This window comes from Panthera uncia, chromosome B1, assembly GCF_023721935.1.
Source record: "Panthera uncia isolate 11264 chromosome B1, Puncia_PCG_1.0, whole genome shotgun sequence".
NCBI lineage: Eukaryota > Metazoa > Chordata > Mammalia > Carnivora > Felidae > Panthera > Panthera uncia.
In genome coordinates this window covers 135,440,804-135,459,027 of record NC_064811.1, presented here as the reverse complement: position 1 = coordinate 135,459,027, position 18,224 = coordinate 135,440,804, and the positions used below count along the sequence as shown (strand labels likewise).

At 33.4% G+C, this 18,224-nt stretch overlaps 1 protein-coding gene across 3 annotated transcripts in view; it reads left to right on the top strand.

The window, feature by feature from the left end:
• FSTL5 (follistatin like 5) overlaps positions 1-18,224 on the top strand; it is a 722,149-nt gene that overhangs the window by 663,521 nt on the left and 40,404 nt on the right. For all 3 annotated transcript variants that reach the window (XM_049631268.1, XM_049631267.1, XM_049631266.1), the window contains one exon: positions 5,832-5,956. In XM_049631268.1, coding sequence (XP_049487225.1) covers positions 5,832-5,956 — 125 coding nt within the window. The remainder of the gene's footprint in view (positions 1-5,831; positions 5,957-18,224) is intronic.

Below are 18,224 nucleotides of genomic sequence, written 5' to 3'. Positions count from 1 at the left end.
CACATCTAGATCTGCATGGAAAAGGCAGGGGGAGATAATACTCAAGTACTTGTTTGGATTGGAAAATACTGTAGGTCATACTTATCAAAGGTTAGATTTATACACAAAAATAATAACCGATGATGACAAAACTGATGCCATTAGGAAGAAAAAAATCATAATTTACCTTTCAGCAATTACCTTCCTCCCTCCAATTTGCATGAGATTTTTTTTGTTTCCATCTCTCTTTCAAAACGTGGCATGGAGATAGAGACTAAGAGAGTTGGACAGTCTCAAGACACATCTCCAATTTTTCCAGAAAGATAGTGTGTTATTATCTGAGCACAGACTCGTTTCTAACTGGGGAATAAGTGGTAGAATCTTTGTGGAATTTGCTTACATTTTAAAGTTGTTTATACAGAACTTAGTAGAGAAAAAAATATATATTTTGACAATGTCTCTTTGGCACAGTCTTTCAATTTTTGGAGTTACAAGTTTAACAGAAAACTGAGAGGGAATGAGAAAGAACATTTGGCCCTGGAAATGTGTTTTTATCTATATCTCAAACTGCCTTGATTATAGCACTGCTGTGAAGATTCCTCTTCTTATAAAGTCCTAAATCATTAACTTTGGCCAGTTTTCACTAAGTATTAAATGCAATTTTTTTTTGGTTTTGTTGTTTTTTTTTTTTTACTTTTTGTCAGTTGTCACTACCAATACTTTAAATGATTCTGAAGTATTTTTAGTTTTACAATATTTAACTTACAAGAGGCAAGTTTACTGAAATGATTTTAAAGGAACTATGAGAATGATGGTTCATTTTATATTTCACTAGAAATATGTGTCATAAGTAACATCTAACATGTAATAGTTATTCAGTTATTTGCTGTAGCAAATGAAATCACCCCAAAATTTGATGTGTTAAACAGAATTAAAGAATGACTTAATGGGGCACCTGGGTGGCTCAGTCGGTTAAGCACCCAACTTTGGCTCAGGTCATGATCTTGTGGTTTGTGGGTTTGAGCCTGCTTTGGATCCTGTGCCTCCCTCTCTCTGCCCCTCACCTGCTCATGCTCTGTCTCTTTCTCTCATTCAAAGGGAAATAAACATAAAACATAATAATAATGACTTATTACTCATAGTTCTGTGGTGCAGCAATCTGGGCAGTTTGTGGGCATGATTAAGAAACACTCAGATGGCTGCACTCATCTGATTACAGTAGCTGGATGGTTCAAAATAGTCTCACTCCCACGTTTGTTATGTGATAGTGGTGATTAGCTGGGTGGCTTGTGTCTCTAGCATGTGCCTGCTCATCCTTTAGACTGGCATCTAGCAGCATGGTGGTTCCAGGTTATAAGACAGTGGAAATTGCAAGGCTAATTAAGATCTAGGTCTTAGAATTCACATAAAGTCACTTCTACTACAGCTTATTGATCAAAGCAAGGCATACTCCATGCCTAGATTCAAGAACATGAAGTAACAAGGCCAATCTTTTGATGGAAAGACTACAGTGTTCATTGTGGACAACTGTTTGACTGATCTATGACAATATGGTAATATCATCTAGTTATTTGATATTTTACTCTTAAATCTTGACAAGACAAAACAGGCCAATATATATTATGTTTTAAAAAAACATTCTTATGAATTATTTTAATTCTATTACCTTCAAAATAAAATAAACACAGCTTATAAAAGTTAATTTTTTTTCTTTTAAAGCTGTATATATTTTCTTTTTTTATTTATTTTTATACTTTCTTTAAAACTTATTTATTAATTTTGAGAGTGGGAGAGACAGATAGTAAGTGGGGGAGGGCAGAGAGAAAGGGAGGACAGAGGATCCAAAGTGGGCTCTGTGCTAACAGCAGAGAGCCTGATGTGGGGCTCCAATTCATGAACCATGAGATCATGACCTGAGCCAAAGTCAGACACTTAACCAACTGAGCCACCCAGGCACCCTACAAGCTGTATATATTTTCATTCTACTATATTCTTTAGAACTGATTTCTTCCCCTCCCTATTGGTATTTGCTACTTGGATAGACTAATGTTGCAATCTTCAGTGTTGCAATCCTTCCATAAGGCACTTTAGGCAGACTCCTTTAATATCATACAGGAAGGGGGGAAAAGGCTTTATAAAGGTGTTAAGTAACTTCCCACACATTATCCAGCCCTTAAAAAATGGGTTCTTTTTCTCTGGATGTCTAATAAAAAATATGTTAGTAAGATTTAATGATCTTTTTAAGTACTTGCTGGATGGAGGGAAAGGTAAGTTCCACACCTGAAAATATAATACAATATGTAAGAATTCAGAAGTACTATTGAAATAGTACATACCATAAGATTTATTTGCATGAAGTAAAATTTACACACATGCACATACATCTATATAAATCTGTGATAGATTAGATAGATTGATAGATAGACAGGCTGACAGGAAACACAGAGTCTCTGGATCATAAAACAGACCATTTCTTACTCAAGGAGCATATTTGTGTTAATTCTCCAACCCCATTCCCATGGGGTGATGCCATGAGAGATTAATATCACCCTGCCTCAGCACAGTTGCACTAACAAGAGAAGGAGCCTGCAATTATGTGTCTCCAAGTTTTTTTAAGACTGCTGGCACAATAGCCCATCCTCTCCTGTGAAAGATAGACATTATTATTACTCTGGGATGCAAATCTTATCAGGACGGTACCCTGGAATGTCAGTAAGGCTCAAAGGAGTTAAGTCTCTACCTCTCTGGAGCAATACACCACCTTTAGCTTCCAAGGCCTTTTTGCTACCCCGTCATCCTTTAACCAACTCTGCCAGTGCCCTCTGCTCAGAAAGACTTGACTCAGGAGAAATGTCAACAGATTAATGTCTTCCAACAAGATTATCAGGAAACATCTGCAAAGGAAATGGGATTTAAGATTTGTTTGAAAGGGGAACAGACTTACCTTTGGAGAAACTGAATTCACCAAACCAGAAATATGAGCAAGGTCTGATTTTTGCTAGAGTGTTCCTGTGGCATGTTGAAAGATTAGACTAGAACTAGAGATATTGATGTCAGGTTGTGATGGCTAGGCAATAACTTTTTGCCCTAATGCAATATATCTTATAATAGTGGCTACTGAAAGCTTAAAGGTGCGAAAGCATTTTTATCAAAGATCTGAAACTCATATATATATACTTATACTTTGTGTTTTCATTTGACTATAATTAAATCTATACAACTTTACCAATTATGGAAGCAAAATATATTTTCTGTGATATTTATAATTAATTAATAACAACTAATAAAATTTCATAACTATAGGTACATAAGACAGTGGCTTTCCAATTAGTATTCTCAGATGAATTATCAAAGATTTATTATTGTTATTTTTTTATTTTTTACTATTTTTTTAAAATTTTTTTAATGTTTATTTATTTTTGAGAGAGAGAGACAGAGACAGAGTGTGAGCAGGGGAGGGGCAGAGGGAGAGGGAGACAGAATCTGAAGCAGGCTCCAGGCTCTGTGCTATCAGCACAGAACCCGATGTGGGGCTCGAACTCAACACCTGAGCCAAAGTCGGACGCTTAACCGACTGAGCCACCCAGGCGCCCCTCATTATTTTTTTTTTAAAAGGAAACTATGCCTTATGAAAATTTAGGAAATGCTGTTCTGAAAGTCATGAGTCTGTCATCTACACAGATTTACAATCCATATGTTATGTCTTTTCAAATGCACAATAATTAGAGAGGAAATGTCCCCAGGAAACAACTTGGAATAAAGTCTTTACGTCTTGCTATTGGCCAGGAAGTAGGCTCCAGCCAGATGGGGTGACAGTGGGAGTTGGCAGCTGTAGGTTATTACAGATAGAGAAACAAGCAGCAGGATGCCATTAGGAATGAGCGAAGGATTGTCCCAAGATCTGGCCTGTTGATTAAGGTGCACTGTGGATCAATTTGTGTGTCCTGGCAGTTAGCTCAGTCCTGATATCTGGTAATCCACCTCTTCCTATTCAATTGCAGCAATGAGAAGGATCTAGAACCATCAGGAAACAAAGTCCAGACTAAGAACTAGGGAAAAGTTAGTTAACATACAGTATAGTCTTCTTGGCTTCGAGAGTAGAACCCAGTGATTCATCTCTTACATATAATACCCAGTGCTCATCTTGAATGCCTATCACCCATTTAACCCACCCCACCACCCCACTATCCCTTCAACCCTCAGTTCTCTATATTTAAGAGTGTCTTATGGTTTTGAGGATGTAGGGAAAGGGGAACCTTATTGCACTGTTGGTGGGAATGCAAACTGATGCAGCCACTCTGGAAAACAGTATGGACATTCCTCAAAAACTTAAAAAGAGAACTACTGTACATCCAGCATTTGCACTACCAGAAATTTATCCAAAGGATAGAAAAATGCTGATTTGAAGGGGCACATGCACCCTAATGTTTACAGAAGTGCTATCAACAATAGCCAAATTATGGAAAAAGTCCAATGTCCATCAACTGATGATGAATGGTCAAGATGATGTGGTATATATATATATATATATATATATATATAATGGAATATTACTCAGCAATCAAAAAAATGAAACCTTACCATTTGTAACAATGTGGATGGAACTGGAGAGCATTATGCTGAACAGAGAGGGAGGCACTGTATTTTTACAACGTAGGACTATGCCAAACACAAATGAGATGCTCAGTTATGCTTCATTGGCATAAAATAATTTCCATCAGTAATGTTGGGATACATTATAGTGTTGTTTGACTATTAAATTATGTGATTCCTGTAAACTGCTTAGAACACATACTGGTATATAGCAAGCTCTCCATAAATGTTATTATTACTGCGATCAGCCTGAAGAAATGAAGAAATGAAGAAAACTTAGTTTCTCAGAGAAAAAAAATCAAAAGTGCTATTTACTTTTGTCATATAAACCAAAGGAAAAGACTCAGTTTTAAGGGGGGAAAGTCTACTTAACTTAGGAGAGTCAGTCAATAGTTTAAGAAGTTTAATTTGGTGGCCATATGTAGAAAGGATTTAAAAGGGGAGAAATAAAGGCAGAAAGTGCTTTAAAAGGCTAACACAGAGCAATGATTGTCCAGCAGGAACAGGAAAACATATGGAGGTGTGAGAAATCTGAAGAAAGAACTGATAGAATTTGGCGCATAATGGGATATGAGGAACAAAAGAGCTTAAATGTAGTCATCTTTTCTTGAATGGACTATAAAAGTTTTAAAAACCAATTAACAATGAATAAAAAGAGGAAAAGTCTTTGATAAAAACTTACTTGCACCTGTTATTTTCAATGTATAGGAGGAAAAAGTTAAATATAATTTCATCTATTCTAACGTTATTAAGCGCTAAAATATTATGTATGATTTGTTTTAGAGTTTTCAGTCTTATTTCCAGCTCTGTTCTATATTAAAAGTTTTCTGTTCATCAGTTGTACCTTAACAAAACTGAAGAAAGGAAGGAAGGAAGGAAGGAAGGAAGGAAGGAAGGAAAGAAGGAAGGAAAGCTAATAATCTTATTTACATCATACGTATGCTTGTTTTTATTTTTCTCATTATAGCAAGGTTAACATGTTTATAACACAGAAGTTATTTGTAATAATTTTATAATTTAAGCAGAAATTATTCAAGACAAATCTTTTTCTGTTTTTTTCTTTATAAAAACAAATTTCTATGTTAAAAATAAGCAAACAATTACAAAATTCCAATTTGCTTAATGATGTACTAATTTTCAGGATGGCAATAAAGAATCTAAGAAACAACTGCTGATTTGTTTCATCTCTAAATAAAGTTAACACTGATACTATTAAGGGAATGCACTGCCAATGTCTAACCATGGCGTGTTCTGTTTAGGTAATAACCCTGGCCAGTGGGAATGTTCCCCACCACACTATTCACACCCAGCCTGTGGGAAAGCAGTTTGACCGAGTGGATGATTTTTTTATCCCCATGACAACACTCATCATCACACATATGAGGTAAGTGCTAAAATGAATGATCAATTTTTGGATTCCTCCTAATTTAGACAGGAAGCCATGGGAAATCATAAAAACTAAAACACATTTCTGTTATACAACAAATACACACATGATTTACCTTGTCTCATCTACTTGATGAAATTTTATTTACCAACATTAGTAATGAGTTTCCTGTCATGCATTTCTTTGTATGCCTAATAAGGAAGTGAATTTTAAAAGATCAGTTGCATTTTTAAATCAATTTTACAGTTAATATTTTTGCAAGCTGTCATCAGAGTCTTCTTATTAGGCTTTTACAAAATGCTGACATTTGAACTCAGCATGATGAAAGAACCACTCTTCTAGAAATCTATTCAATATATTATAATGACATTCTTACACCACGTCTATATAGAAATTACTATAAAAATGTCCATAAGAAATTAATATAAAGCTGTATTAGGAAGTATACAGTAAGTTTAAATAAAATGTTTGAGGTCTACCCTTTGAGAAATACGTTATTGTGCTCCATCTTTGTGTGTACTTACAAGAGGAAGAAAAGTATTAACTTCGAATGACGTCACTCCAAAGTTCCATAGAAGTGGCTTAAATGCTGGATAATATCACAATTTCAGGTACTGTGTATCTTGATAATCTATTTGGAAAACTTTTAAAGTATTGCTTTGCAATGTTAGTGAATTTGAACCTAACTAATAACGTTCTGTTTTTCAAGTGAATGAGGTGGAAATGCTCCAGATATGTTATATGAGTCATTATTGATTCTTGTGTATATTTCTCTTGTATTAAATTGGAAATTATCTAAGAATTGGAGCTGTAAGAATTATGAAAGATTATGAAATTCAACTTTCATGAGGAAAAAAAAGGGGATTAATAAATCAGACTTGTGGCTCATAGTCAGACATTACATATAAACTGTCATTTGCACAGTCAAGTATGTTTTCAAAGAGGTTAGCATATTTTTCAAGCAATTGACCATTACTTTCAGAGTGTTTATTATGTACTCAGCAATAAAGTGATTAAAAAATGTAATGGCCTGTCACAATTATTGCATGTTTTGTGGAAAATAAGTAGAACTTATTGAAAATGCAGCATATTTTAAAATTGTTTGTATCAGTCATAATTTTTACATTTGACTATAAGCACTGTAATAGTTCAGATACAGAAGAAATCAGCATATTAACCAAAAATGGTACCACTTGAGATGGTACCTAAAAATATTTTTATACACTTGATAAGGATACAACTTCATTTAATTGGCAGTGAGTGTTATGAGTAACAACTATTCCTTTTTTATTTTCAAGTTATTGATGAATTATCACTAATCAATAATTTAATACATAAAACTTACTTTTATTTACCCCATTTCTTATTATGCATTACTGTATTTAATATACTATTCTGAAATTTGCTTTTTTTCCAAATGCATTAAAGATGGAATTATTTGCAGCAAATTTTCTGTGTCTATAACACTAATCAGGTTAATAGTGTACAGTTCGGGGGTATTTCTTTTCCCCTGCAACCAGTAAATTATTTCATTATGGTAAGATACCTACCAGGCCAAGAGTTTAACTTTGTCTAAATGCTGTAAGTGCTATGTGTATTTCTGGGGTTGTATTTATAATTGACATTCAAGATTGCATTGCACAATTATAGAATTGATACATATGCAGTCAGAACATAACATCTCTTTAGGGTCCTACAACATAGCTAGAGATGGAGCTAATAATTAGAGGAGCATCCTAATAATATGAACACATATAAGGCAAAATTTTATTTGGGTTATTTCTATATATTATGAGAAACACTGGAAAGTGTGCTTGAGGATATTTTAAATCTTTTTCCTTTTAAGGGTGCATAGTGAAATGCAAGAGTGTTTTGCTTTATTTATACTAAATTACAATCCTACTTGCATATGGAGTCCCATTTTAATGAATGCAGATGGTCAAATTTTCTACTGCAACTATTCTACTATTCTACTCACTATTCCTATTACTAAAGTGAAGAGTAAGAGTAAAATTTAGCATACATTTCCAAAATCAAAACATTAAACATAAACTATTTTTAACATAATGAGAATTTTTTTTTACATTAGGAAAATCTGACGGATAGACACAATCTTTTCTTCTACCAATTTCATGTAACATATTTTTTCTAATCAAATTTGGCATGTGTTTAAATATGTGTTGCAAAGATTGATCTTTTTATAAATTGTGTTTTTTGGAATGTGAAACTATTTTCTGACTGTTTTGCTTGGTATATATTTCCAGGCTATGCAGAAGGTCTGACCCATAATATGTGTTGGATTAATATGAGTTTCCTTCCTCTGACCCCTCATCACATTAATCTAATTTTCTCTCAGATTGCTACACTCTCACTACAAATAATTTATATCTCCAATGTCTGAAAAGCTCTTGGACAAGTGTCAGGATTTTATATTCTAAGTGCCTAAAAACTGGTAGGCTCCTAATTCACATATCTCATAAGAATGGGAATAAAGAAAAAAATACTACACCATCTCCTAAACCAGAATTTGTACAGTTTTGAGGGAATTATATAGCAATGAGGGAACTGTATTTCTTATGTACCGGATTTCTCAACATCTAACATGATATCAGAGATGCAACAAATACAGCATTAAGAGCACATGAATTCTGTAGAAGTAGTAACAAGTACTTATGTTTCCTGTCAGATAATTTAAGCCTGAATGTCCCAGCAACACCATTTGCCATTGGCTATTGTGACCTTAGCTAGTTTACTTCATTTCATTCTAAGGACTGGAATGAAATAATGTTTAAGTATTATGTTGCCCATAATCATCTTTCAGACTACTCTACTCATAATTTACATTGGTTCAGGGGCTTCCTTGCGAATACGTTCAATTTTGCTAAAAGTCTCTATTTTTTCCCTACTTGGCTTCTTCTCATTTTGTTCTTTTATTTATTCTTTTTCTTTTTTTAGTGTCTATAATTCTCAAGCTTGTTTAATCTAGTGTATAAAGTAAATCAAGACTGAGGAATTTAAGAGAACCAAAACTACTTTATCAATCTATATTAAAAAATAAACTTGTAGTTTAAAATATAATCAGTCAGGGTGCCTGGGTGGCTCAGTTGGTTAAGCGTCCAACTCTTGGTTTTGGCTAAGGTCATCATCTTGCGATTTCGTAGGTTCAAGACCCATGTTGGGCTCTGTGCTGGCAGTGTGGAGCCTGCTTGGGATTTTCTCTCTCCCTGTCTCTGTCTCTGCTCCTTCCCCACTGGTGCTGTCTCTGTCTCTCTCAAAATAAATAAATAAACTTAATAAAAAATTTAAAAAATTCAGTCTTCACAAAATTTAGGAAGATGTTCACTTTTTAAGACAGCTTAATATTCTCAGTACTTTAAAAGTCCTTGAGATTCTAATTTATTTCCCCCTTTTAACATAAGTATAGTTGACATACAATGTTATATTAGTTTCAAGTGTACAGCATAGTGATTTGACAATTGTCTGTGTTATAAAGTACTCACCATGGTAAGTAGTTACCATCCGTCACCATACATAAATATTACAATGTTATTGACCATATTCTCTGTTTGTACTTCTAAGTCCCCTTCACCTATTTCACTCATCCTGCTTTCTAGCCCCTCCCTCAAAACCACCAGTTTGCTATTTGTATTTATGATTCTGTTTTTGTTTGTTTGTTCACTTATTTTGCTTTTTAGATTCTATATATTAGTGAAATCTTTTGATATTTGTCCTTGTCTGTCTTGTTTCACTTAACATAATACCCTCTAGGTCCATCCATGTTGTTGTGAAAAACGTCATTTGTTTTTATGGCAGAGTAATATTCCAATGTGTGTGTGTGTGTGTGTGTGTGTGTGTGTGTGTGTACATATGTTTCACATTTTCTTCACCCATTTTGAATGGCCTGAGGAATTTTCATTTCAAAAAACTAATTTCCATTTTAAAAATATCTGAGAAGGAAGGCCTGGTTCCATCTACTCATTCAGTTTCTCAGCTGAATTCCTTCCCATTCCTTGAGAGACACAGCCTAGGCCACATATAGTTATTCTAAATTTATCTTATAGAGTGACACTTTATTAGAGAAAAATCCCCTTTAGTTTTATGTATTCCTTTTTTATCTGTAGAAATCAGAAGGGTACCTGAGTCCTAGGCCGGGGATAAAACAGATACATCAATGCCATGCTATCTTTGATCTAAATCAAAATGGTCTTTAAACTGTTGACTTCTGTTTACTGGACCAAGCTTGTGTCCTTGCCTTCCACTTTCTTGAATATGAGTGTTTATCCAGAAGATAATAAAGAACTCCAACCAGCGTGCAGCCATTCTTTAAGATATGCATATGTGAGCCCCAGTTGTGAATTCAGTTTATTTTAATGAAACTAAAGTTCCAGGAAGATGAGAGAAGGTGTATTATAATCATGTTTCCCCAAAGTTCCAACTACTTACTCAACTTCTGAAAGGCTGACTGAAAGTTTGTTTTTAAAATGTTATTAAAATTCTAGCATAGATATTTTTAATACATTTGAGTGTGAGTTGGTCAATATCCCCCCTCCAACTGTTCAGGGAAAATTTAAATTCCCTGAAAAAAGAAAAAAGAAAAAATTTTTCTTTTTTAATCAAAAGTGCTCTACAAATGTAAAGGAAAATGTTTCATATTGTACTCATAACTTGTACCCAAAGAGCTGAGTTATTATAATATCATTAAATGCAAATAAATATATTTGAATGATATTATAGTTCTACTCTTAATATTTTATGATTTGGCTAATGCATGGGAGATTTTATAAGTTTTGTACTGATTTTTTAAATTAGAGATTAAAAAGTGATTTAAAACCAAGTTGTTTTTTTTTCCCCAGAAAAATGATTGTATTACAATGGTTGTATTAACTTCAAAGCAACTAAAATTCATAAAGAATGAACATTTACATAATTTATATTGTTTAATTTTTGGTACCATTCTGAAGAGAAAAGAATTTAATGTCAATTTTGTGTTGTAGTATGTGTAAAGATTACAACTTACTGTGCAAGTTTTACTCTAATAAGTATAGAAAACAAAAAAACACAGGTTTGGCAGTGATTTATCAAATTATCATATGTTTTTTTTTTAATTTTCCCTATAAAGATTCAACGGGTGAGCAGAATTGAAAAAATAAGAGGAGTAGCTAATGAGGTGGAAGATATCTAAGCAATGAGTGACAAAATAATTCCATGGAACGCCCCCTGCCTTTTGAAAGTTCTTCCATAATTTTTCCAAAGAATGATTTATTCTTGGTAGAGGGGTGACTAAAGAGAAAATTACATAGGGGCCAAGGTGGCTCAAAGCAAGGAAACTTGATAAAGCTTAGTGCAAGATACCTAGAAGGCCAGCAACTACAACAAATGCAGGAATTAGCAGAAGTCTTTCTGAGAGCCTTTGACTTGTCATGAATAAAAGTAATTGGAAGATAAGGAAGAAGGTAACAGCTAGATCGTTTCACCTCCATTAAAGGGGCACAACATTTAGGGCTCTAAGAAATTCTTTAAAATTTTCCCTGACCAAAATAATACCTTTGATACAATTTAAAATAGGTGCCACATTGGGATGCCTGGATGGCTCCGGCGGTTAAGCGTCTGACTTAGGCTCAGGTCACGGTCTCACAGCTCTTGGGTTCCAGCCCCACATTGGACTCTGTGCTGATAGCATGGAGCCTGCAACCTAGGCCAAGTTCTGTGTCTCCCTCTCTTTCTGTCCCTCCCCTGCTCATGATTTCTCTCTCTCTCAAATAAATAAACATTAAAAAAATGTAAAATAGGTGCTACATGAAGGAAAAAATGTGTATTTACAGCCTAACCCTTATAGGTCTACAAATCACGTGTCTTCCATCTCTTGTCCTCTCTGAAGTTATGACTGCATCTACAGACAAGTTTAATCCCATCTAGTTCAACTGGCACACAGGAGACTTACAGTAAATACAAGAAGGAAGTCATTTCTAGACTATGTGCTACTTCAGGAGTAGTCCTACAGTAGAAAGGGGAGATAGCAACTTCGATGATGCTGTTTGAGATGCTTCGAAAGGCTTGCCTAACCTTAACATCACCCCCAACACCACCATTTGATAATATTGCCTAGAATTTCAAACTCTGTTTCTCCTGTTTCTTTGGGTTATATTTCTCTAGAAATTTACCTTTAAAGTGCTTCTACTTCTTGAGAGGAAAATGGAGTTGTTGGGAAATTTGATAATCTTTCTTACTAGCATTTTACTTTATGGGTTGATTGGTTGATTATGTAGTTTCTTAAAATTAATGTTTGAACTTGGGAGGGTGTGTGTGTGTGTGTGTGTGTGTGTGTTATTTCAATCAATGATTGCATTGATAAACAATAAGATGAATAAAGTATATATAATAGAGAACTTAAAAGCAATAACACCTGAAAATGCCAGTTTCCACATTTTTCTCTTCCTCTGGACCTGACCTACCAAACAAAACAAAACAAACAAACAAACAAACAAATAATGTTCCAAAAGTTTCCTTGTAAAACTCCTTCCTTCCTTACCACATACTCCAAGATGATGTCAGTGTCGAATAAATATCTCAAACTGGATAATTCCATGGTTGGTGGACTTCAGTGTTACTCTTCAATTTTGATGGGCTGGAAAGGAAAGGGTAGTTGGAGGTACTGTTTTAGGACCCTCAAAAGTCAAATGAGTATGAAGAGTGTAATGTAAGAGGGTTGCAGTCAAATGTGGAAAAGAGGCTCAGTGCTTATCCAGTTTCGGATCAGTCATAATTCCTGCACAGCCAATGGCTATGGCTCCACTGCAAGAGATGAAGAAAACTGAAATAACAAGTAACTGGCACTATTCTGTGAGTCTGGAGAGAGGTCTATAGCACTCCTTTTCTGTTATAAATTACAGCAAGGAAATGATTAAGAAGGGATTGGAGTTGATTTATGTTTCCTTGAAGCTTCTCCAAGGGAAAAATAAACATTCTGTGAAAGTGAAAGTTAAAGTAAAGTATATCATTCTTCTTCATATTTTATCAAATCTGTTAAAGCAAAATTATATATACGGTTAGCCATTTATCAAGACAACTCTACACTTGTGACTTGATTCATGGATAGGCCAGGTGTAAGGAGATACAATTTTAGCAGTAAAATTGTCTGGTTACACTGAAATCCTAGCACATTAGAAATTGAAAATATCAGTTGGGCAATTCATTTTTAGGAAAAATATAATCTCAGGATGAGAAGCAACAATTAAAATTGTTTTGCAAAATGATTCTTAAAGAGCTCACAAAATCACAGTTCAATGAAGTTCTTTTTTTTTTACTCCATTCATCCTTATATGCTAATTCCTCACACAAGGAAATAAACTAACAAACTAGAAGGATTCTAAATATCCTAGGAGTGGGAGCTCTTTCTATCTATATTCTCTTACATAGTAAATATCTGAAACATTCATAAATTCTGAAACCATGGCCTTCTCTTTCCCCAGTGTCTCTGAAATTCTTCATTGCCCTCTCTACTCCACACAAACACACACTCTAGATTGTCAGGACCTTCTGTATCTTGGGATCCTTACATGTACAGAGCCTAGTGCACTATCTGAAAAACATAAGACATTCATAAGTTGCTTATTAAAGTACATATATGTAGATTTATGAGCGTGTCTGAATATACATATACAAATCATTGCTGGAAAACCTTCCAGCATTATTACATGGGTGCAAAGCATCTTCTGCATAAACACTTGACAGCTTTCTTCATCTTATTTTTAAAGAAGTATAAACACACTATACCCTTCAACTTGGATCTGTAATGCTATTTTTATTTTTCATTAAGGTTACTGGATTACCTTTTTACTTTCAACCTTCTTTACCATACTAGTGTGATACACACATGGAGTGTAAAATGCTTAGACAGAAAACCAAGTGGTGTGCTTGCAGCCAAGTGGGATGTGTGTGTGTGTGTGTGTGTGTGTGTGCATGTATGTGTGTGTATTCAGTGTGTTATCATCATTATTTCTTGAGTTAGAGAACACGGTCTGCTTCCCTGCTTGGTCTCTGTCCTGTATTAACAGGTCTTTGCACTATCTGAACCCTGTGTAAAAATAAATAAATAAATAAATAAATAAGCAGGGCCTAGTGTCCAAAGTGGATGAACCAAGTAGATCAGCATCTCTTTTGGATACATATACACTTAGCTTAGTAGCTCATAATAGCTGTAATTTTTTTATTGTATAGGGAAACAATATTTGACTTAAAGGGCAAACTGTATTTAAAACATGGGAATCTCATTATTTTAAAAAAGGAGAAGTTTTGTACAGATGTTATTAGTAGACTCCAACTTCTAGGATTTAATAAAGCCCCTAAATAGACTCATTCTATAGAATTTTTAAAGGAAGAAATCAATGGAGCAAGAATAACATGTTATTTAGAAACACTCTACATTGCAGATCTGCCTCTTGAGTTTTATTATGCAAAGAAACATAGCTCTTGCTTCTTTCAGAGATCCTTATGCTAACTCATCAAAGTGTTCAGTAAAACATAGGTCTGTCCATTTGATAGGACCCAGTATTCTTGTTAGGTGACAGCTGTGGGGTATATGCAGCATACTTGTACTTGTTTTTCCTTTGTCACATATGATTTTGAGTTTTGCTGGAAATGGTAAATCTAACTTATTTTACCTTAAATGAGTCAATGATAAAATTACATGGATTGCTCTCTTTGCTTGGTAGTAAAAACAGATTCAGGTAACAATTAAGATTAGTAAATAAACAGGGGCACTTGGGTGGCCCAGTCAGTTAAGCAACCAACTTGGACTCAGGTCCTGATCTTGTGACTTTCGAGTTTGAACCCTGTGTCAAGCTCTGTGCTGACAGCTCAGAGTCTAGAGCCTGTTTTGGATTCTGTGTTTCCTTCTCTTTCTGTTCCTCCTGCGCTCACACTCTGCCTCTCTCTCTCAAAAAAAAAAAAAAAAAAATATATATATATATATATATATATATATATAAACAATAAAAACATTTAAAAACATTAGTAAATAAACATATAAAAAGTGAAGATATAATGCAATACATTAAGTGAGGGGTAGAGCTCATCCTGAGAATTTAAGTAATTTCTTATGTGAATTTAATATATGCACTCCATGACCTATTTCATGCATATATTTAATAGATTATAGTATTTTGAATCAAGCTTATAAAGCATTAACTAGATCTCATAAAATGTGTATACAAAAGAATAATGTATATTGGAGTTTCTAATTCTATCTGAAGTGACTATATTATTATTCTATTGAAGGAAGATGATATCTTTTACCAGAATATCTTATGAATTCATTAATTTTTATTGCTGAAACATTTGATAAAAGTACTAAAACTTTAAATACAAGTATCATAGCATAACAAAAACTCCCTTTTGAATGAAAGACTTACTGTGGCTCAACAAAGCAATACTGTTAAATAAATAATTTTATCTTTGATAATCATGCATAAATTCATAATTACTGTCATAAAACATTTTGGAAATTTTCTGTGAATGTGGCTAAATACTTTTTTATGTATACATCACTTTTCAATTTTGGTTAATTATAAAAACAAAGTTAATTTAAATGTATAATTAGTGGTGGTAGTGGGGGGCTGTCTTTAGATGGACACTGATATTCTCTGTCTACAATGATTTAAGACTGTCAAAACTATTCACTGTGAATCTACCCAAGTTGATATTTTGTGCTGTTTTAATCTAGCTGTATATTTACAGTGAGATAGTGAGATGTTGTCGTACTATGGCTATCCATGTAGGAAAAAGGAACTGGTTGTTGTAAGCCAATCGAATAATTTTAACACAAATGCATTCCTTTTTTTTCCATTAAATTATCATTCACTTGTTATGTAGCAGTGTACTAGCTCTTGCTTCTCTTTTTTGAAAAAGTAACCATGCCGCAAAATTTCAGGTTTTAGGGTTAAGATTTGGTTCAAGCAAAAGTAAGGTACTTAAGGATATCAGAAGCCTTTAAAATGTACTTTTACAGAAAAACCAACCAAATTAGTAGATATATAGAGAAACTGCTTATTAGGTCTCATCTGTCAACAGTCATAAATGGAAATACTCAACATGACCTCATGAGTAGATTAAGAACACTAGGCAACAAATATCAAACTGCCAGGGTTATATCCTTTGGTATACACACTAGTGTTGTGTAGGTATATAAATCTCACAAAATGTATTGAAATAGCCAACTTCAGAGGAGATAAAAATGACACTTGTCTTAAATGACTTATAAAGCTGCTAGCTGGGTTAGTTATGGTTAAAATGTCTGTGTTTGTTTAGACTGAGGTTAGCTGAATTTTTCTATACTAAGAAAACTTTTCTTATCTTCCATTTTTTTCTTTTATTTGGGGGAGATAATGAACACTTATTGATTTTTTTCTATATTGGCAACTGATTTTCAAGAAAAAACTGTATGAAATTATAGTAATTCATTTTTTGTCATAATGTAGAGGCTTACTTTTATGCTTATGTAATTTGCATCCATAAATACAATTTTTAGTTCTTTGAAACGAAAGGGAATCAGAGTTTGCATGTGCTATGAAAGTAGTGGCTGATTTATGTAACTAAGCCAAGAAAATCCTAAAATAACCTAGATTTTTCCCCTGTAATGTAAATCAAGATTATTCATCAACTTTGAGTGATAGAAAATATTTTAATGTTTTTAATTAAAGTGGATATTATTTAAATTCTGTTTAAAAACTTGGCTGCACAAATATGAAATAATAGAATATTTGGAACATCTGAAGAATTTTTATTAAAAAACTGGACAATGTTTATTTAATTAATACATGAAAATAATTTGAAAATAGATTATTAGTTTACATAGGAAGATGATGTTAAAAAATATTTTTAGTAGATCATAGGTACACATATCTTTATGTGGGCTAGACATGTCTTCTAGGATTCCTTGTATATAGCCTTAATTTGTTTGGTAATTTTTGACATCAAAAACCCTTACTTCTGTCCAAATTACTATTCACATTGGAACATAATGGAATATAATTTAGAGAGATTTTTTCGGACACAAATTATTTTTTTAAGAAATAAAATCAGAGGGGTGCCAGTGGCTCAGTTGGTGAAACGTTTGACTCAATTTCAGATCAGATCATGATCTCACGGAATCAAGCCCATGTCAAAGCAAGGGGCCTGCTTGGGATTCTCTCTCTCCCTGTCTCCCTGCCCTCCCACTGCTTGCACTCTCTCTCTCTCTCTAAAAATAAATAAACACTACAAAAATAGAATAGAATAGAAATTATTTAGCAACAGTCATTTTGAGATATACATTATATTGATAACTTAATAATGAATGCTTTATTAATAAAGAGATATATCATAGGTATCATCATTATCAGAGACCTTATAAAAAGAGAGGTCACATTAACCTTTTTTTTACATTTTTCATTTCCTGACTCAAGTCTGTGCCTTGACAACATCATATAAAGATGTATTGATAATCTTTTTGATACTTTTACCACTTATCTGAATTCAAGTTGATCCATTTACCATCTTTTAAAACTTTTAAATACTTGAAAACACTTTTGGATAACCATAATATGTGGCTTTACAGAAGGCAGATACGTTATATTTAATCTTCCTATTATGAAGTTGTTATTAAAATTTCAAATTCACCAGGGAAATATTTTTCTTTATTGTATTTATACTAGTTAAATATAAACAATATCATTAAATTAAAATGTAAGTCATTCAGGTAAATAATTTAAAGAGATTCACCTTTTTTATTATGATAAACTCATAATGATTTCCTAAAAGTTATGTGAATAAATAAATCAAGAATTTGAATTTTATCAGGAAATAAAGGAATGAAAATATTAAGAAAAAGAAGCCCAGGTACATGGGAAATTTATTAGAAATACAGGAAATACATGACTACCACTTATTCATATTGTCTAGCAGCTTCATGATTAATGTCCAACTTTCCTCTGGTCCTATGTATAACAATCATTTAAAGTGGTTTTCTACAATTTTATTTTAATATAGTAGCAAAGCCTGATTTTCTGAAGTCAAGTGTGAGTTTACTTTATCATTTATATACCCTCAGGTTGCATTGCTTGGTTATAGTTTTGTTCTTATTACTATGGTTATTATATAATATGTTAAGAATAATGAGGAAACATTGAGCACTTATTCTATGCCAGACAATGAGCTCAGAATTTTTATGCACTGCCTCATTTAAAACTAGCAGCTACATAAATTTTTATCCCTATTCTACATATGGTGA